The following is a 16,814-nucleotide window of genomic DNA, read 5'->3' as shown; positions in this document are numbered from 1 at the left end:
AGTTCTGCAGACTGGAGCATGATAAAATAACCAAACCGGAAGTTCTCGCGTCAATGTAGGCTCCAGAGTGTTCGGTTTTCCCTTGTGCATGGTGCAGCGATGCCCTGTTTTGGAAGGATGATAGGCCTCTGGTAGTCGTTTCCGGGGCCCCAGATTTCGCGTGTAGAGCGCTCGCACATGACTTTGGTGGAAGGAAAGCTTATCTTTCGCTCAAGCCTTCGATGCGCCGTCAGATCCGTGCCGCTGGAAACATACAAGAAACGTCTCGAAAGTCTGGATAACGACTATGCCCGGGAGAGCAGTTTGGAGGGCAATGTCAAAGCGTGTGCTTGCGTGCTCGAGATGCCGATCGGACATTTGGGCCCTGATAGTGGAGCCTCTGCATTAGTGTGGTACTAAGCCGAAGGTGGCAAGTTGACGGGCAAAGATGGCCTTGAGAAACGCAGGCTACCTTATCACTTGAGGAAGTCACTGGCCAGCGCAAAATGTGGACATTTTGATCAAGTCGACGCCTAAGTGTTCCTTCGAAGTTCCGGGTCTGCCATGTGGACGCCTTGTTGATGGACCCACATTCAGAAAACCACCACATGCCTTCGGCAGCGCGCCTTGGTCAAGTTCTTGTCTGTTTTGGGAAAATCGATGGGCATAGCTTCTTGGAGTAGGATGATAGTCATCGCGAGTCTGATTATGATCATGTGGAACCGACGTCCTTGCAACCTCGGTGCGGGGTGGATGTGATGAAGACGCGTTGATCGAGGGCGCAGGATATGAAAAGACCAATTGTCCAGCTCTGTCCACGAGGTGCATCTTTCTATCATCCTTGTATAACACTTCCTGCATCTTACCCCTTCTTTTACCGCATACACATTTTCCACGATGGCCCAGTCGATCGACCTTACAGCACCTAATGGCACGAAGTGGACGCAGCCCACTGGTAAGCATCAACAACTTCCAATATTCTAGGCGTGAACAACTAACATTGGTTAGGCCTCTTCATCAACAACGAATTTGTCCCCTCCAAATCCGGCTCAACACTGGATTCGATAAATCCGTACGACGAGTCCGTCATCGCAAAGGTCTCCGCCGGTAACGAGGATGACGTAGATGCTGCAGTCGCCGCAGCACGAGCTGCCTTCAAGTCATCAGCATGGCGCGACATTTCCGCTGCCGAACGAGGCCAACTGCTGTGGAAGCTCGGTGACCTTTGCGAGAAGAACAGCCATATTCTTGCTACCGTCGATGCGTGGGACAACGGCAAGCCTTACCAGCAAGCCATGGACGAAGACGTCGCTGAGACTATCTCGGTCTTCAGATACTACGCTGGATGGGCGGACAAAGTGTATGGGCAAACGATTGAGACGAGCAATGCGAAGCTGGCATATACCAAACACGAACCCCTTGGCGTCTGTGGACAGATCATTCCCTGGAACTTCCCTGTCATGGTATGTATCCATCGACTCTGGCTGGTGTAATTCAAAGCTAACAAGCTTCATAGATGGCTGCTTGGAAACTCGGTCCAGCATTAGCTTGCGGAAACACCATTGTGCTCAAGCCAGCAGAGCAGACACCACTGGGGGCACTATTCTTGGCCACCTTGATCAGGGAGGCTGGTTTCCCTCCAGGTGTAGTCAACATCGTCAACGGCTACGGAAAGAGCGCGGGCTCGCGACTTTCCGAACATCCAAATGTCGACAAGATTGCTTTCACAGGAAGCACCATTACCGGCCGGGCCATCATGAAGGCTGCAGCAACGAATTTGAAGAATATCACTTTGGAGACTGGCGGCAAGAGCCCACTCCTTGTCTTCGATGACTGCGATCTCGAACAGGCTGTGAAGTGGTCGCACATGGGTATCATGGGTAAGCTCCCTCCTCTTTGCAGTATCCACTTCCTGTAATTGTGACTAACGAATCGTCAAGGGAACATGGGACAAGTCTGTACAGCGACCTCGCGTCTTTATGTCCAGGACACCATCTACGACAAGTTTCTCGAAGCATTCAAGAAGCAGACCAAAGAGAGTACCAAAATTGGTTCGCAGTTCGATGCCGACACCAATCATGGACCTCAAGTCAGCAAAGCTGCCCAAGAGAAGATCCTCGCATACCTCGACACAGCGAAATCAGACGGAGCTGAGCTCATCTTCGGCGGCAAGCAGAGCGGCATACCAGAGAAGGGATATTTCGTCGAGCCGACTGTGTTTGCCAACTGCAGCAATGATATGAGGATCGTGCGCGAAGAGATTTTCGGCCCTTTTGTTGTTATTCAGAGCTTCAAAACGGAAGACGAAGCGGTCGAGAAGGCGAACGATACGGAGTTCGGATTGGGAGCGGCTGTGTTCACTCGGGACATTATGAGGGGTCACCGCGTGGCAGGTGCGATCGAGGCGGGTATGGTTTGGATCAACAGCAGTCAGGACTCGCATTTCGGGATCCCCTTCGGTGGCTACAAGCAGAGCGGTATTGGGAGGGAGCTGGGCGCGTATGCGCTGTCTGCGTACACGCAAGTGAAAGCTGTCCATGTTAACTTGGGCACGTTCTTGTAGACTTACTTTTGATGAATTATATTGCAATGTGTGCCATTCCGATGTATCGCTTCACACGCAATGTGGTTGCATGAAGGATGATGGTGCTCCTACCAAAGTGAGATCTCGGGCAATGGGTGATGACGCAGCGTGTCATAGTCGCGTCGCGTCGGATTAACACCGCTTCACGCTTATCTCCGTCTCAGCAGCCGCCACCCACCCAGCAGCACCTTCTACGACCACTACTGCAATCCCAGACTCAACACCCGTTCCTGGGCCCCTCTCCGTTCGAAAGCCGGTTATCGCATGCGCAAAACCCTTCAATGGTCCTCGGCTTCGAGCGCATCAACGAGCGCACCCAACGCCCGAACGCGCACATAAACTTCATACGCACACTGCCCGGCCCGACATCGTCAACAGCGGAGAACATCCTGAACCGCGTCGCAGCGATATGCTACCCCTTCATGAAGTCGCACATGATCCTCGTCCAGGCGCTTGAAGAATTCCCCTACAACACCGAGTTTGTCGGTCGCAATTTCAATGCCGGCGAAGTCATACAACTGGTGCTCAGAGACCGAAATGGAAGATGGCTACCACAGAGGATGGTGGAGATGGTCATGGTACATGAGCTCGCGCACTGCAAGCAGATGAATCACTCGAAGGCTTTCTGGAAGGTTCGAGATGGCTACGCGGTGGAGTTGAGGGCGCTCTGGGCAAAAGGGTACACTGGCGAAGGACTGTGGGGAAGGGGTAGAGATCTGGATACGGGAGCCTTACAAGCGAGCGACGGCGAGGCTGTGGATGTACCTGAGCATCTATGTGGTGGCACATATGGACGGAAGGGAAACAAGAGGAAGAGGGGTGGAAAGGAGAAGCCCGTGCTGAGCTATGCGGAGAGGAAGCAACGAAGGATAATGAAGAAGTTCGGAGCTGGAGGCCAGGCATTGGGCGCCGACGATGACACAAAAGTCAAGCTCGAGAAGGGCGTCCCAAAGAAAGGCAAGCCCAGGGTCGCTGGTAGTGCACGAGGACGGGATCTCCGAGCTGCGGCGGCATTGGCACGCTTCGAGCCAGTCAAGAAGGAGGATGACGTCGTGATAAAGAAGGAGGAGCCGTCATCGGACAGCGAAACAGAGGACGAGTTTGTCGAAGGCGATCAAGACGGCGCAGCGGTAGACGTAGATGGCAAGAGCATGTTCGACGACAAAGGCCGCGCCCTAGTCAAGATCTGCGAGGACGAAGACGACAAAGATGGCGATGCAAGGAGGGAGATGGACGAGATACAAGGTTTCGCGCCGCAGCCCAAATTATCGAAGACAACATCGGCCAAAGCCTCGAGCAGGCCGGCAGCACCGAAACCAACGAAGACTCAGACCGCGTCAAAGACCTCCTCGCGATCCACTGGCAACCCGAAACCATCATCAGGGCCTGGCAACTCCCTCCCCGAGATCTTTAAACCTCGCCCCAAATCAGGCACTTCTGCCTCACGACCCCCGCCACCGCCGAGCTCTGCCTGTCCCATATGCTCACTCGAGAATGAGGCCGGAGCATTGACTTGCGGCGCTTGCGCAAACGTACTGAAGAAGGACTTTGTACCCGACCACTGGCAATGCAAGAGTGCTACTTGCGAGGGAAGCCAGTACATCAACGCCGGGGACGCAGGTGCTTGTGGCGTCTGTGGAATGACCAGGAAAAAATGAGATAGACACGGTGCAGTGAAGCCGCATGGAGAAGAGGCTGGTGGCCGCAGTGATGATGGAATGATTATGATACCCAATTTCTTCGAGAAATAACAACACCGTTACAATGCACTGCATTGCGAGCAGATTAGATCCAGATGTCATGACTTCATTCCATGCAATAACGCTACGCTAAAGTCGACAGTGGCAAACCACAACACCCATCCCATGATGATCAACACCAAGCCATGCATAGTAATGATCAAAGAACGCCTTACGCCTCCCACCATCTACGGGTATTGCAAGTCCTACCGCGCAATCCTCAGATGCGAAGCTCCCAAATTCTTCCTAGCGCTAGTCGGCATGCCGGTGCCCCTTCCACTATTCTGCCTCATACTCTCCAACTTTGCTTTGAGCTGTTCATGTATCTTCCTGTTCTGTGCCCAGCCATCGGCCAGCTTTTGCATTCGAATAGCGGCGATGACAGCGAGAGCTGCAGACTTGAGCTTGGGTCGACGGTCGTGGACGGTGATGTCGGGGGTGATGCCCATCTGAGAGATGAGATTGAGGTCTTCTTGATTACTGGGAGGTGTTAGTGATTGTCCTGCATAGAGTCTCTGGTAAAGGGGTGGAGACATACCATTCATTGTAAGTCTGAATCTGCATCAAGAAGAACTTCTTTTGGTACCCAAGGGCTTCCCGGAATGCCTCTGCTCGCGAGCATCGTGCGCGGAGGAACTGGATCTGCTTGGCGAGACCGTTGATCTCTTTGATATGGCGCTTAGTAAGGGCTTCCGCCTGTTCGTCCAGATCAATCGCATCCTGGTTGGCCTTTTGTTGGATAGACTTCGAGGAAGCTTGGATGAGACGAAGCTGCGATTCTTTCTCACGGAGATGAGACTGTAGGTCTCGTAGTTGACGCTCAAGGGCGGATTGCTGTTCCCGTGCTGTCGACTTGACTTCAGATAGAGATTTGCGGTGTTGAGCATCCTTGTCGCGGATTCGTCCTTCGAGATCATGAATCTGGTTCTTAAGAGCGGCCTCTTGTTCGCGCTGTGCCGTACGGGTCTGAGATTGCAGGGCCCCGTTTTCGTTCTCCTTTTCGCGTATCATAGATTCCAGAACGGTGATCTTCTCCTCGAGCGAGGCCTTCTCATCGGCGACTTCGTCGGCATCCTCTTGCAGAACTTCTATTTCAGCTTCGAAGTCGTCCTTCTCCCGGCGAGCGTTCTCCTTGAGCTCCTCAAGAGCTTCCAAGCGCTCCTCTGCAAGTCGTTGTAGGGCATCAACTTGGCTCCTCTGCTCGTTCAGCTCGTCGCGCAAATTCTCTAGCTCGTCGTCGCGTTTGCGTACTAGGTCCTGCATAACATCGATTTGGGTATCGGGCTCGTCGGCATGGCTCCGTAACGCGTCAAGCTCGGCCTCGCGCTCGGTTATCGTTCGCCGCGCCGTATCCAGCTCCCGGGTCCTGTCACTCAGGTCATTCCTGAGTTGTTTGAGCTCCTGGAGTGTTGTTTCTTGTGCTTCAATCTTCCTCTGCAGGCTGGCGATATCGCGCTCACGAGCTTGCAACGTTGATTGCGAGTTCGAAAGATCTCGAGATAGTGCATCCCGTTCGCGCGTGATCTTCTGAAGCGCCTCGATCTGGGTGTCCTTGCCGGATACAGCGGACCGTAAGTTGCGCAATTCGCTCTCGATATCTTTACGCTCCTGCCGTAGAGTAGCCACTAATGTGTCGCGGTCGTTGTTGCCTCTGCGCAAAACCTCCACTTGCTCATCCTTGCTCGACATCTTGGAAACCAAGTTGTCGCGCTCACGGCGAAGATTGTCACGTTCTCGTATGGCGTTGTTGAGTGACTGCACCTGAGCATCTTTGCTGTTGAGGTTTGAGCGAAGGCCGGTAAGCTCCTGCGTCGCATCATCGCGCTCACGTCGTACTCTTTCCAAACCATCCAGATCGCGGTCTTTCTGATTCAATTCGCGTCTAAGCTGTTGCAACTGCTGTTCGTATGCTGATGCTTCCCGTTGTAGGCGTGAAATTTGCTGCATGGCGTCTTGGTGTTGCTTCCGGAAGTCGTCCAGCTCATCGGCTCTGGATTCAGCAGCGTCAACCCTTGACTGGAGAAGTTCAATCTCGACGCCCTTTTCACGGGTAATCTCGACCACCTTCTGTCTGGCATCGTTGGCGGATTGCTGCGCCAATTGGACCTGATTGTCTCCCTGAGACTCTGCAAGCTCCAAACGTTCGCGCAGTGCATCCATCTCAGCCTCCTTCTCGTTCTGAATGGTCTGGAGGCGCCGCTGCAGCTCTCGAAGTTCGGCATCCTTTTCGCGCTCCAGTGAACGTAGGCGCTCCTCGAGAACAGAGAGTTCCTGGCGTTTTTGCTGCTCTGCGACCTCGAGATCATGTTCGGCTTCATCCAGGCTCTCGTTTAACTCCCGAATTTCCTGGTCTTTGCTGTCGTCAGCGCTATCGAGCTTGGACTTCAAGGCGTTGATTTCAGCGTCCTTCTCGCGCTCGACAGCACGAACTTGTTCCTGGAGGTCTTCGATCTTCTCGCCCTGTTCAGCCACCTGCCGCTCTTTTTCTGCGATGTCATCTTCTTGCGCCTGCTTGGCCGATTGCAGCTGTTCTTCCAACTCGGCGATGCGTTCGGCTTGGTCCCGAAGTTGGCGGTCCTTCTCCTCGTCACCGGCAGACTGAGAGTTTTGCGCATTCTTCAGCTTCTCCTCCAAGTCCTTGATCTGTTCGTCCTGGTCGTCTAGCATCTCGTCTCGTCTGTTGAGCTCTGCTTGTGCCTCGTCCAGCTCTGCTCTGACCTTGTCCAGCTCCTCGCTGTCGCCACTCTCTTCTTCCAGCTTCCTTTCAAGACGCTCCACCTCGGCCGCGCGTTCGTCGGCTAGCCGTCGGAGCTCGTCCATCTCTTCCCGCATGCCTTCGTCGACGTGCCGTCGCTTGACCTTCTCGGCGTATTCCCGTAGCTGCTGTTTGTATGTGTCTAGTTCCCTCTCGGCCGCTTTGAGGTCTTTCGAGTAGTTCTTGATATCGCGCGCCATCGTGACCTTCTCTGACTTAAGGTTGATGTTCTCCTCCATGGCTTGTCGGTTGAACTCGGGGCCCATCTTCTTCAGGTTCTCTTCGAGGAAGTGGATCTTGAGCTTTAGTCCGAAGTTTTCCTTGTCGATCTGCTCCAGACGCTGCAGTTGTGTTAGGACCTGTGAGTAGTCGTGAGCGGGCGAGCCCGGATATACATACCGCTTCCTGCTCTCTCAGAGTGAGCACATTGCCGTTTCCGTTGTCCATTTCGCCCTCTGCCTTTCTTGGTAGCGCGGTGGGCGTGCTCATAGCACTCGAGCTGGGGTCTGGCAGCTGTGTCCGGCCATCGACCGAATCGGCGAAGGAACTGGATTGAATGTCGTACATGCTCGCCTCGGGCAGCGGCGTGTTGCTCACTTGGAAGCCTGGCTTCATCGCGGCGGGCGTCGTGATCTTGCCGTCGAGCAGTCCGTTGACCTGGCGCGTGCGATTCGCGGTTGCGCTCTTCAGCATGGGCGTGAATTCGTTCTTCGCGGTTTGTTGGCGTCGGGATGCAAGCGGCTGTCGGGGGGTTCGGGCGCCGCCCATCTGTTTGAAGAGGTTGTCGCGGTCTGTCGGCGCATGAAATGTCTCCTCCATGCTGAACGAGGGCTCGTTGACTGTAAAGCGCGTCATATCGCCAACCTCGGTGCGAGGCGTGTCTGGTAGGTGCGCCATGGTATAGAATGTACTCTAGCAGCGCATGAGTGAGAGAAATAGAAAAGTCCTTTGGGGCGCACCTCAACAGTGCGGATGCTACATGTTCCACTTCATCATACTCCAGATGTTGTTTGTTTAGGGACGCTTGGACCACGACAGGGATACTGCCCGCCGCTAGCCCATGCAGGCAAGGACCCGAAAAGCGCGTCTGGAAGTCACGTTACCTCTTTGCCGCCTACACCACCTGGGCAGAGACTTCAATCCAGGAATAAATGCTCCTCTGCTACTAAGTACATCCATTTCCGCCCCTCGAGAACAGTGGCAATACGAAAACGCAACCTAAAAGTACCGAACCGACTATACCCGCACAAGCGTTGGGCTCAGTCTCGAAACGAACAACAACGAAGCCAAGATCCATCTGACTGGCTCCGAAGACCAAAGATAGCACCATCTGGAATATATATCCTGGACCATGGACGGGCCACAAGACGACCTTAAGTGGTTTGGTGAAGGATTCGATGGCTTTCCCAAAAAGCTGCCCGATGATGTCGTGGAATACATGGTCTTCATCATCGATTCTAGGCTCTCGGACATTCAGACAAGAGAACGGTTACAAGCTTTCCAACGCGCTCTAAATGCATTAGAGAAGAAGTTTCTCAAAGAGTACATATGGCAGCGTGACTCTCTCAAGCTCGATCTAGTTCGCGAAGAACACCAGTGGCTGCTCAAAGGACGCTCTAACTACGGCGACAGTGTGGCAGACGAATGGCTCATTGTCTACTTTCTACGTGAACTAAGCAAAGAGTTCAAGGACGCATGGATACGCATATATGACAGCGATGGAGAATTCCTCTTGATTGAAGCTGCCAATGCGCTACCGAAATGGCTGAACCCTGAGGTTGCCGAGAACAGAGTCTGGATCAACAGCCATCGCCTACTAATCATACCACTTGGGAAAGAAGAGGAGCCCGGCCCTTTGACTCAAGCCCAAGCTATTCAGATCATCGACGCTACACCAGCACGACCACAGCAGTACATGAAGGTTGAAAAGGAGGCATTTCATCGCCTGGCTGGTTATCCGGCTGCCATCTCGGAGAATCAACATCATGCGACTCTTCCCCTGCCAAGAAAGGTTGCACACATTCTGCATAGTAACCCGTCGTATATTGCACCAGTAGTCGAAGCCTTCTATCTTCGAGACCCCATCTCCATCCGGCTTATCCAACCCGAAAAGTCCAAAACCCCGCTCACGTTCCCACCGGAAGACTTTGTTGACGTTAGCGTTCGTTTCACTAAAGTTCTTTACGCTCAGCTTCTCGGTCAGCATTGGGAACCGCCCGCGCCATGGGACGCAGCACTGGAGCAGCTCGTCAAGTCTGGTAGACCAACCGAGAAGGCAGAGATCGGAATCAAGATCACAGCAGGGATGCAGATGCTTCTGTCGCACTCTTTATACACATCCCGCAAACCGACGCGTGAGATCGCCCTTCTACTAGAAGATTTGGAAAGTGGCGACGACACACTTCCTACCGACGCCGAAATCGCCGGTTGGCCCAAGCGTGAAGACGATGAAGGGTGGCTCAACATTGACTTCTCTGAGTTTGAGAAGGAGCTGGAAGGTAAAGGAAGCGGCGCGAAAGACGCGTTTGGTGACAAGAATGCGGAGGAGAATTTGAAGAAAATGGTCGCACGCTTCAACGACTTCCTGGCCGACAACGAAGCAGGCGCTGAGGGTGTTGATGGCGTTCTAGACCCTATGGATGTTGACAATGATTCTGACGCTGGCGGCAGAGGATGGGAAGACCCAGAAGATAGTGATTCGCCAGCCGAGAACGAAACTAAGAGCAGGGGCAAGAGCAAGGCGAAGGCCAGGAATAGCGAGGATGAGGATGACACGGATGGAGACGACGACGCAGAAGCCGACGCGGAGTATGCCGAATACGAACAAGCCTTCGAAAAGTACATGATGCTACCCGCGGCGGAGAAAGCCATTCTCACAGAGGAAGCTCGCGCACTAGCGCTCGAACAAGACGCTGAGAAGGAAGAAGACGAAGAGATCCAGAAACTCAGTGAGATGATGGAAGCTGAGCTCTTCAGCCATGGTGCGCTGAACGTCAACCCCAAATCGGAGCACAAGCCCGGAACAGGTCTCCTGTCCGACAGCAAAGGAAAGGGCAAGGGGAAGCTTCAAGAGGTCGCTGAAGAAGACGAGGAGGATGATGACGATGACCTTCTGGACGAAGACTACAACCTCGCTGATAACATGCTGAAGGCGTTCAAGGGACAGGCTGGCATGGCGGGTCCTGCAGGCAACATGATGAGGGCGATGGGCGTGCAGTTTCCACAGGACGCTGATGATGAGATCAAAGGAAGCAGTAGTAAGGGTAAAGGCGCGTAAGATGTCTAGCACGTACGTTTATTTACAACAACTTCCGTATGAGTAATTTATGTTCCTTCCTCCATCCACTCGTACTTATCTCTGCCCACTGCCACCTCCAGTGCCTCCGTTTCCACTTTGACCCCATTCTCCTCCAACGTACTGTTTCGCATACTTACTAATCGCCTGTATATCGGCGAACTCTCAGCGACCAACTTCCTTCTTCTGTTTATTACCTCCGTCTGACTTTTCCCTTGTATATTCAGCATCTGCGCAAGCTCTTTGTCCTCTTTACCCTCTACATACAAACGTAGAATCGCTTCGTCATCTTCCGGAGTGAAATCACAAAACTTTTTGCGCCGCTGTAGATCGATCACATCTTGCGGTACTCTTTTCATGGCCTTGAGGGCTTGCCATCTAGATTGTATCGCTTCAATCGGGACGTTCATCTCGCGCGAGATAGCCTTGGGCTTCTGCATACGGCGGTGGCCGTCGATCACAGCGGCATCGAGTTCGGGAGTCCAGTTTATGGTGGCGCTCACGTCTCTTTGTCGGATCATGGCGTAACGATGCTGAGTAGCATGTGCGGTACGATTGAGAACCTGCGCTGCTTGTTCATAAGTCATTGTCTCTATCTCAATGAGACGGATGAGTTGGCTTTCCTCATCGTAGTTCCATCGACGCTTCTCGGCCGGGGCTTTCCGGGGACAGGATTCGCTGGGGTATAGAGCGTCCATGATGAAGCAAAATTGAAGGTCCTCCTTTGAGTGTTAAAGAGTTGAGTAAGCCGGTTTTGTGAGTGTTAGTAACATTATGTGGGCATAGTAGCCGAGTATATATCTAGAGAGGAGAGTGGCGGGAAGCGTCAGCTGTGACATGTGTTAGGCACCAGAAGGGGATCACAGCTTGAACATGAATTCACTTTGTATCGAATGCGATCTCGTGCCCTGGCAAGAGTACACGAGCAAGTATTGTGTAGCTCGGAGAGGCAGTCCTAGTCTAGCGTAGACCCCTGCTAGGTAGCGATCAAAGTCATGACACCGAGTGAATGCGAATATTCCCGATACGAAATAGCTCATTCTAGTAGTGCGATTGGCTTTTTCACAATAAACGCAAAGCAAAAAGTTCCTAATGAGTTCGGAAATAGATGAGTTGAATTGGTCTTATCGCACTGTTGACCATGGGATCTAATGAGACCCAGGAAGAATGGTGCGCCCACCCGCCAGAAGTACTGGATGCTCATATGACCTGTGAAAAGTCCAATACCAATATCACTGGCTCCGTATCCTCCAAAAGTCATTCACATCTCCCTATACAATCCAAAGATCTTGGTTGTAGCCACCCTGCTCATGTACTGCCCATGCTCGCTAATCAAACACCATGAACTCCTCCATGAACTTGTCTGCCTCCTCGTCATTTGGATTCGTCCTCTCTTTCTCGTGATGATAGACCGAATGGACTGCCTGCTTGAACCACCGACCAAGTTTATACCTCACTTCCTCTTCATGACATTGACTGAGCCACCCAGGCGTGTGGTACAGGGCCGTTGCCGTCTTGCGGCAGCTATTTTGCACAGCCCGCAGGACTTGACCGTGAACCTTCCACCTTCTGTCGTCACCGCAGGCAGCGATCCCATATTCTCCAATATGCTCCTTCGTAAGCGATGCCCACTCGGCCGCGAGGTAAGGTCCAACAACGCTGCGGGGAATGAAGCCGCTTTGCTCCATAAATACGCCGGAGGAGGGATGTGGTAGTTCGAGACAGATGTAATAGTAGTCGCCGTACTCGTACGCAATGCCGATTCTGTTCAGGTCTACGGTGTTGGGGTTGAATGTAAAGAATGTGTCTCGGAAGTAGAAAGAAGGGCCATAAGCGGGAGCGGGCTGGTCACTACCGGACGCCGGTAGAGTGACGGTAGAATCGCTGACCTTTTTCGCAGTCTGGCGCGTTTCAGTGCCGGTCACCAGGCTGTCTGATCGTGCTTTGATTTTCGAGGCGTCTGGAGTAGATTTGACCGCGTCAGATGCGTTGTGACGAGGACGCCATCTGATGGAACGGTATGGATATGCGTCGACGTTAATTTTGAGTACCGAGATAATATTGGACGCTTCCGTTGCTGTAGTTAGCGAAGCGCCGTATTCGCGTTCCGCCATTTTGTGGGTAATATGCTGTCCGCCAGAGGTGGTAGAAGGTAAAAGAACTTGGAACGGAAGGCAGAATCGCAAAGGTTGAAGTCGCGTTTGTGACGACAATAGATCCTCGCAGGAGGGAACGAACAATGTTAGGTGACGTAGAGTCCGCAGAGCATCTCGCAACTTCAATTCGGCTTTTCAACGTCTTTTCGCTTTTTCTTCGCTTTACAGTAATTGTTCCATGCTCGTCGAAATTACTCTAGCGCTGTTCCATGGGAGTGGATGCCCGCCCAAGTATGGCTCCACGCACTACCAGCCCGGCAACAGAAGCGTAGTGTCGGAGGCCAAGCGCAAAGTGAAAACTATGCCAACGTCAGCACAAGTGAGGGTAAGTGAGTAAATCTGTTGCGGACATAGCGTACGTGACCTCCGAGATTTCGTGACCTTCGCTGAACATCCACCTCACTGTCAGGCCCGACACCCACACGTATCCACCCCGCCTTCTTTCCACTTCAACTACAATGTCCAACCCGAATTCTCCAACAGACATCGAGGCGGTCCACAGAAGCGTCGGACTGATCACGCCCTCCTCCGCCCCGCTGCCCATACCTACTGCGATTATCGCCGATCAAGGCGCCTACTGTAATGTAATCCGCACGACCTACATATTAGACACAAACTGACGTCACACCCCAACATTTAGACATGATCTGCTTCGAGCCCGACAATGCCGGTATCACCACGACCCCGCCGCTCTCTGCAAGGAAAGACTTCGTCGCCGCCAACTATCCAGACCTCGTCCAAGCTTGGAACAGGAAGAGAAAAGATGACTGGGAAGAAGCGCTACACATGAAGCAGAGGATTACCGACTACGCGGTCTTTTTCCGGGGTAGGCAGCGCGCTGGCGTATTGGCAAGACGCGATGCGGGAGTGGCATGCGATCAAAAGTTGCTCCCGGGGATGAAGCGCCATTTTGGTGAGTTGCGACCCTGCGCAACACACGCTCGCGAGCGGGGTGCCTTCCTGGTCTGTAACGGCTGTCGTGTCGCGCATCATGCGCAGGTAGAGCGAGACTTCGAGCGAAATCGCCTGATGACGGAAGGAGCGCGCGTGCCAGTGTGCGAGTTCTGCGCGAGGAGGTCGGTCCTGGATCTGGGAGAGGGACACCGAGGTTGTGCATGCGATCAAGACTGGCAGTGTTTTCGGTGTCGGGAGGACTTTCTCAGGAAACTCGCGAAGGCAAGGCAGCGGTCGCACGTGGAGGGGAAGTGTGGGAAATGCGATAGTGTGGATGACGTCGTGGAGCATGTGAAAGTATGCCTCCTCTGTCAGGGAGTGAACGTGTGTAGCAAGCATGTGTGAAGGACGTTGAGATAAGACAAAAGCGGACATTTCGGACACGTGTTTTGGAGCTTCACGGAGAAAATACATAGCCGTTGCATTAAGAAAGCCTACTTTACCTGGGTCAACGAAAAGGCAATAGCACCATAGATGAAGTTGAACCAAATGCACGTCGCTCTTTCTTCGCGCAACCTCAGTACCGTGGCGTGAGTTTGACATCTAGCTTCCCCACTATGATGGTAAAGCAGTCTCGGGTCTTGTTCTCGATTGTACTGCCATCCTCACCCTCAGCAAAAGAGATCTCGAATGATCTAACAAGATTGGCAGTGACACTGCGCAGCTCCATCATGGCTAGCTTCTGTCCGATACAGTTGTACGGTCCAATGGAGAAAGGTAGATAGGCACGTTTGTCGATGATAGCACCAAGCCGTTCGCCGGTCCATCGCTCTGGCATGAAAGACAGCGGCTCTTCAAAGTATCGTGGGTCGCGTTGCAGGCTGTAGAACGGCATCCATACATTAACTCTTCCGGGTATATATGTGCCGTTGGGTAGAGTTATTCCTTCAGGTGGTGTCTCGCGCTGCGCTCCGGAGGGTGTCTGAATGTGTTAATGATGTCAATGATGGCCTCCTTGGGTGAATACTTACAGCAGGATGAAGGCGCAAAGTCTCGTTGATTACCCCGTCCAGATAAGCACACTCGGTGACGTCTTCAACATTAAGATGCGCTTTCTTCGTTTCGATTTCATCAATTGCGGTGCGCAGCTTGGCTTGGGTCTCCAGATTCTTGCACAGCTCGTACAAAAGAAATGATAACGTTGCAGCCACGGTATCGCTGATGATCATGTCAGTATTCGGGACTTTAGATGGAGGTTGCAACAGGATCAAGTGCAATGCCGTATCTAGGCAAAACCTCGTAACGCCTGGCACCAAGTACTTCATGGGGTTGCTTACCTGCCCGCTATGACCAGAAGCCGCGAATCAGAATTCATCTCGGGCGTTATCCGGTCGTCATTTGGGTCCAGCAGAGAAGAGAAAACGTCCTTCTCTTTGGGTGTATCCTGGTATTCGTGAGAAATCTTCATTGAGATGGAGGTTATCGCCATGGCATGCGTACCTTTTTCCGCTCTTCGAGAACCTTTGCACTCCAGGCTATATGCTCAAAGAGGGGTCCAGAACCGACAGGTGTTAGTGCGATAAGCCGCATCGCCCAAGAGATGTGCGCAAAAACACTTATGGGTGCGTGGCTCTCATGCAATAGCTTGATGACAGGATCTTCTTTACCCTTCTCCATCATGTCAAAGCTGCGGTTGAAGCCGACATCTCCCATAACATCAAAGCTGTAGAAGTTGACCCAGTCTGTAATTCGAACTGAAGATCGTGTAGCTCGCTCTTTGAGCTTGGACATGAGAGTAAGAGCATGGCGGTTCAAGCGAGGCTCATATTCGCGGAGAGCATTTGCGTTGAATGCACGATCCCACATCTTGCGCCTTTGTCGATGTTCATCTTTGTTAGTTGTGAAATGAAGAGAACGCCCTGCCACTTCGGAAATACTGTCGTATATAGTGTTCTTCTTGCACTTCGAAGTCGCTCCATGGATCAGAGGAACGGCGTCAGCGCAGTAGACCGTGACTTCTACATTTGGACAGGCAAAGTCAGTGTCTGTGTCACACACACCTTCATTGTCTTGGGCTTACCTCTAGGACCAGTACGAATGACGTCTTCTCCGTACTGCTGGGGTAAAGAGTCGAGCCATGAGAAATACTGGAAGTTGGTCGAAAGTACTCCGACCGAGATGCCGTATGACTTTGAGAATCGGGCGAGGAAGGGGCCAGGGAACTTTGCAATGTCAGCAAATCCTACTTGATCAACGTCAACGAAGCGCTTGCCTTTCGCAAGCGATGGAAGAATCCCCTATGCAGTAATATGCTGGCAATCAAGATGGCGAAATAGAATGTTGCCGTCCTTGCCGCAAGCTGGATTGCGACACCAAGAGATTTAGTGGACGTATCAGCAACATATTCGAGAGTCGCAATGCCTCCAAAGGCGACAGTCCAGACTCCAATGACTGTGTGGAAGGTGTTATCCCAGTCGCTTCGGTGAAGAGCATAGTGAGTTGCCAATGCTAGTGACGCAATTAATGTTTTGCTGTGCGCAAGCTCCATGATTCCGTACGGCATGATAGCTGATGGAGAAGGAGATGAAAGAGCTCGAGAGATGTTGGAATGATGAAGGGGTTGCTGAGACCATGAGGAGCTGAATGGAAGGTTGGACCCTGAAAAGCCGAACATTTGGACGGACCGTACGAGTGAAACGCACGATCTTGGAATTTCGTGTTAGCACGCGCGGCTGAGAGCTGCAGGTAAATTTTGACCAGAGCTGAGGGAGCACAGGATTTTAACAATCGCCATTGTGCTGCGGCGTAGTTGATGCAGCAGCAAACATTGCCTCTGTCATGCTGTGCCTCCTATGCCCAGGTCTGAGGTGGATATTTTGGAATGCGCCTGCGGACCGTTAGCTTGCAGGGATTACGTGCTACCAAAGCGGGGCACTAACCTGATGGAGGCTACTTGGCAAGAGCTCCTTGCTTGACAATCGCGTCGCTGCACAATCTTTCTTTTCGGAACTCTACCAATCCCCAATTACATGCCGAGGTCTCAGCCCCTAGGTACATCGAATGGTGTCACGACGCGCTTATAAAGCCACCACAACGTGAAACTATTCTCCTAACAGAACCTTGCTGATAAGCCCTAGGCTAAAGACATCCCGAAGCCTTGAATGTGTCTCGGACCTGTCGTTGCCAAGCGGTCGTTGAGTCTTCCTCGCTCGATTGAACCCTGTCATCTTCTGACTCGCAATCGCTGTTGAACATCTCTTTCCTGGAGAATTCACGGCTGATGGGAATGCCATTCTGCACGGCGACTCGGTAATGCACCTGGAAGTCAAGCCTGGAATCGATGCATGAGCCTGATCCATCCGCTAGCTTGCTTCGTGGTTGTGCAAGCATGTGGCACCGCATGTGAGATATT

General features: G+C 52.6%; 7 protein-coding genes across 7 annotated transcripts; 3 read left to right on the top strand and 4 right to left on the bottom strand.

The window, feature by feature from the left end:
- Positions 1 to 876: 876 nt before the first annotated feature.
- J4E85_006190 (uncharacterized protein) lies at positions 877 to 2,542 on the top strand (the record flags this gene model as incomplete). The annotated part of the gene is made up of 4 exons (XM_051470430.1): positions 877 to 934; positions 988 to 1,442; positions 1,496 to 1,859; positions 1,920 to 2,542. 4 exons carry the CDS (start codon positions 877 to 879, stop codon positions 2,540 to 2,542), a joined length of 1,500 nt encoding a protein of 499 aa, XP_051325918.1.
- Positions 2,543 to 2,844: 302 nt separating this feature from the next.
- On the top strand, positions 2,845 to 4,221 carry J4E85_006189 (uncharacterized protein; the record flags this gene model as incomplete). Its single annotated transcript, XM_051470429.1, has 1 exon — positions 2,845 to 4,221. The coding sequence occupies one exon, from the start codon at positions 2,845 to 2,847 to the stop codon at positions 4,219 to 4,221; it is 1,377 nt and encodes a 458-aa protein (XP_051325917.1).
- A 287-nt stretch (positions 4,222 to 4,508) lies between these two features.
- J4E85_006188 (uncharacterized protein) lies at positions 4,509 to 7,954 on the bottom strand (the record flags this gene model as incomplete). Its single annotated transcript, XM_051470428.1, has 3 exons — positions 4,509 to 4,782; positions 4,841 to 7,398; positions 7,457 to 7,954. 3 exons carry the CDS (start codon positions 7,952 to 7,954, stop codon positions 4,509 to 4,511), a joined length of 3,330 nt encoding a protein of 1,109 aa, XP_051325916.1.
- A 454-nt stretch (positions 7,955 to 8,408) lies between these two features.
- On the top strand, positions 8,409 to 10,334 carry J4E85_006187 (uncharacterized protein; the record flags this gene model as incomplete). The annotated part of the gene is made up of 1 exon (XM_051470427.1): positions 8,409 to 10,334. One exon carries the CDS (start codon positions 8,409 to 8,411, stop codon positions 10,332 to 10,334), a length of 1,926 nt encoding a protein of 641 aa, XP_051325915.1.
- A 183-nt stretch (positions 10,335 to 10,517) lies between these two features.
- Positions 10,518 to 11,050, bottom strand: J4E85_006186 (uncharacterized protein; the record flags this gene model as incomplete). The annotated part of the gene is made up of 2 exons (XM_051470426.1): positions 10,518 to 10,566; positions 10,620 to 11,050. The coding sequence occupies 2 exons, from the start codon at positions 11,048 to 11,050 to the stop codon at positions 10,518 to 10,520; spliced, it is 480 nt and encodes a 159-aa protein (XP_051325914.1).
- Positions 11,051 to 11,680: 630 nt separating this feature from the next.
- Positions 11,681 to 12,466, bottom strand: J4E85_006185 (uncharacterized protein; the record flags this gene model as incomplete). The annotated part of the gene is made up of 2 exons (XM_051470425.1): positions 11,681 to 12,253; positions 12,404 to 12,466. 2 exons carry the CDS (start codon positions 12,464 to 12,466, stop codon positions 11,681 to 11,683), a joined length of 636 nt encoding a protein of 211 aa, XP_051325913.1.
- Positions 12,467 to 13,979: 1,513 nt separating this feature from the next.
- J4E85_006184 (uncharacterized protein) lies at positions 13,980 to 15,268 on the bottom strand (the record flags this gene model as incomplete). Its single annotated transcript, XM_051470424.1, has 4 exons — positions 13,980 to 14,384; positions 14,434 to 14,620; positions 14,740 to 14,846; positions 14,903 to 15,268. The coding sequence occupies 4 exons, from the start codon at positions 15,266 to 15,268 to the stop codon at positions 13,980 to 13,982; spliced, it is 1,065 nt and encodes a 354-aa protein (XP_051325912.1).
- Positions 15,269 to 16,814: the final 1,546 nt, after the last annotated feature.

Source organism: Alternaria conjuncta (assembly GCF_024043145.1).
Source record: "Alternaria conjuncta strain BMP 0040 chromosome Unknown scaffold_8, whole genome shotgun sequence".
Taxonomy (NCBI): Eukaryota; Fungi; Ascomycota; class Dothideomycetes; order Pleosporales; family Pleosporaceae; genus Alternaria; species Alternaria conjuncta.
This window is presented reverse-complemented; position numbering and strand designations above follow the sequence as displayed.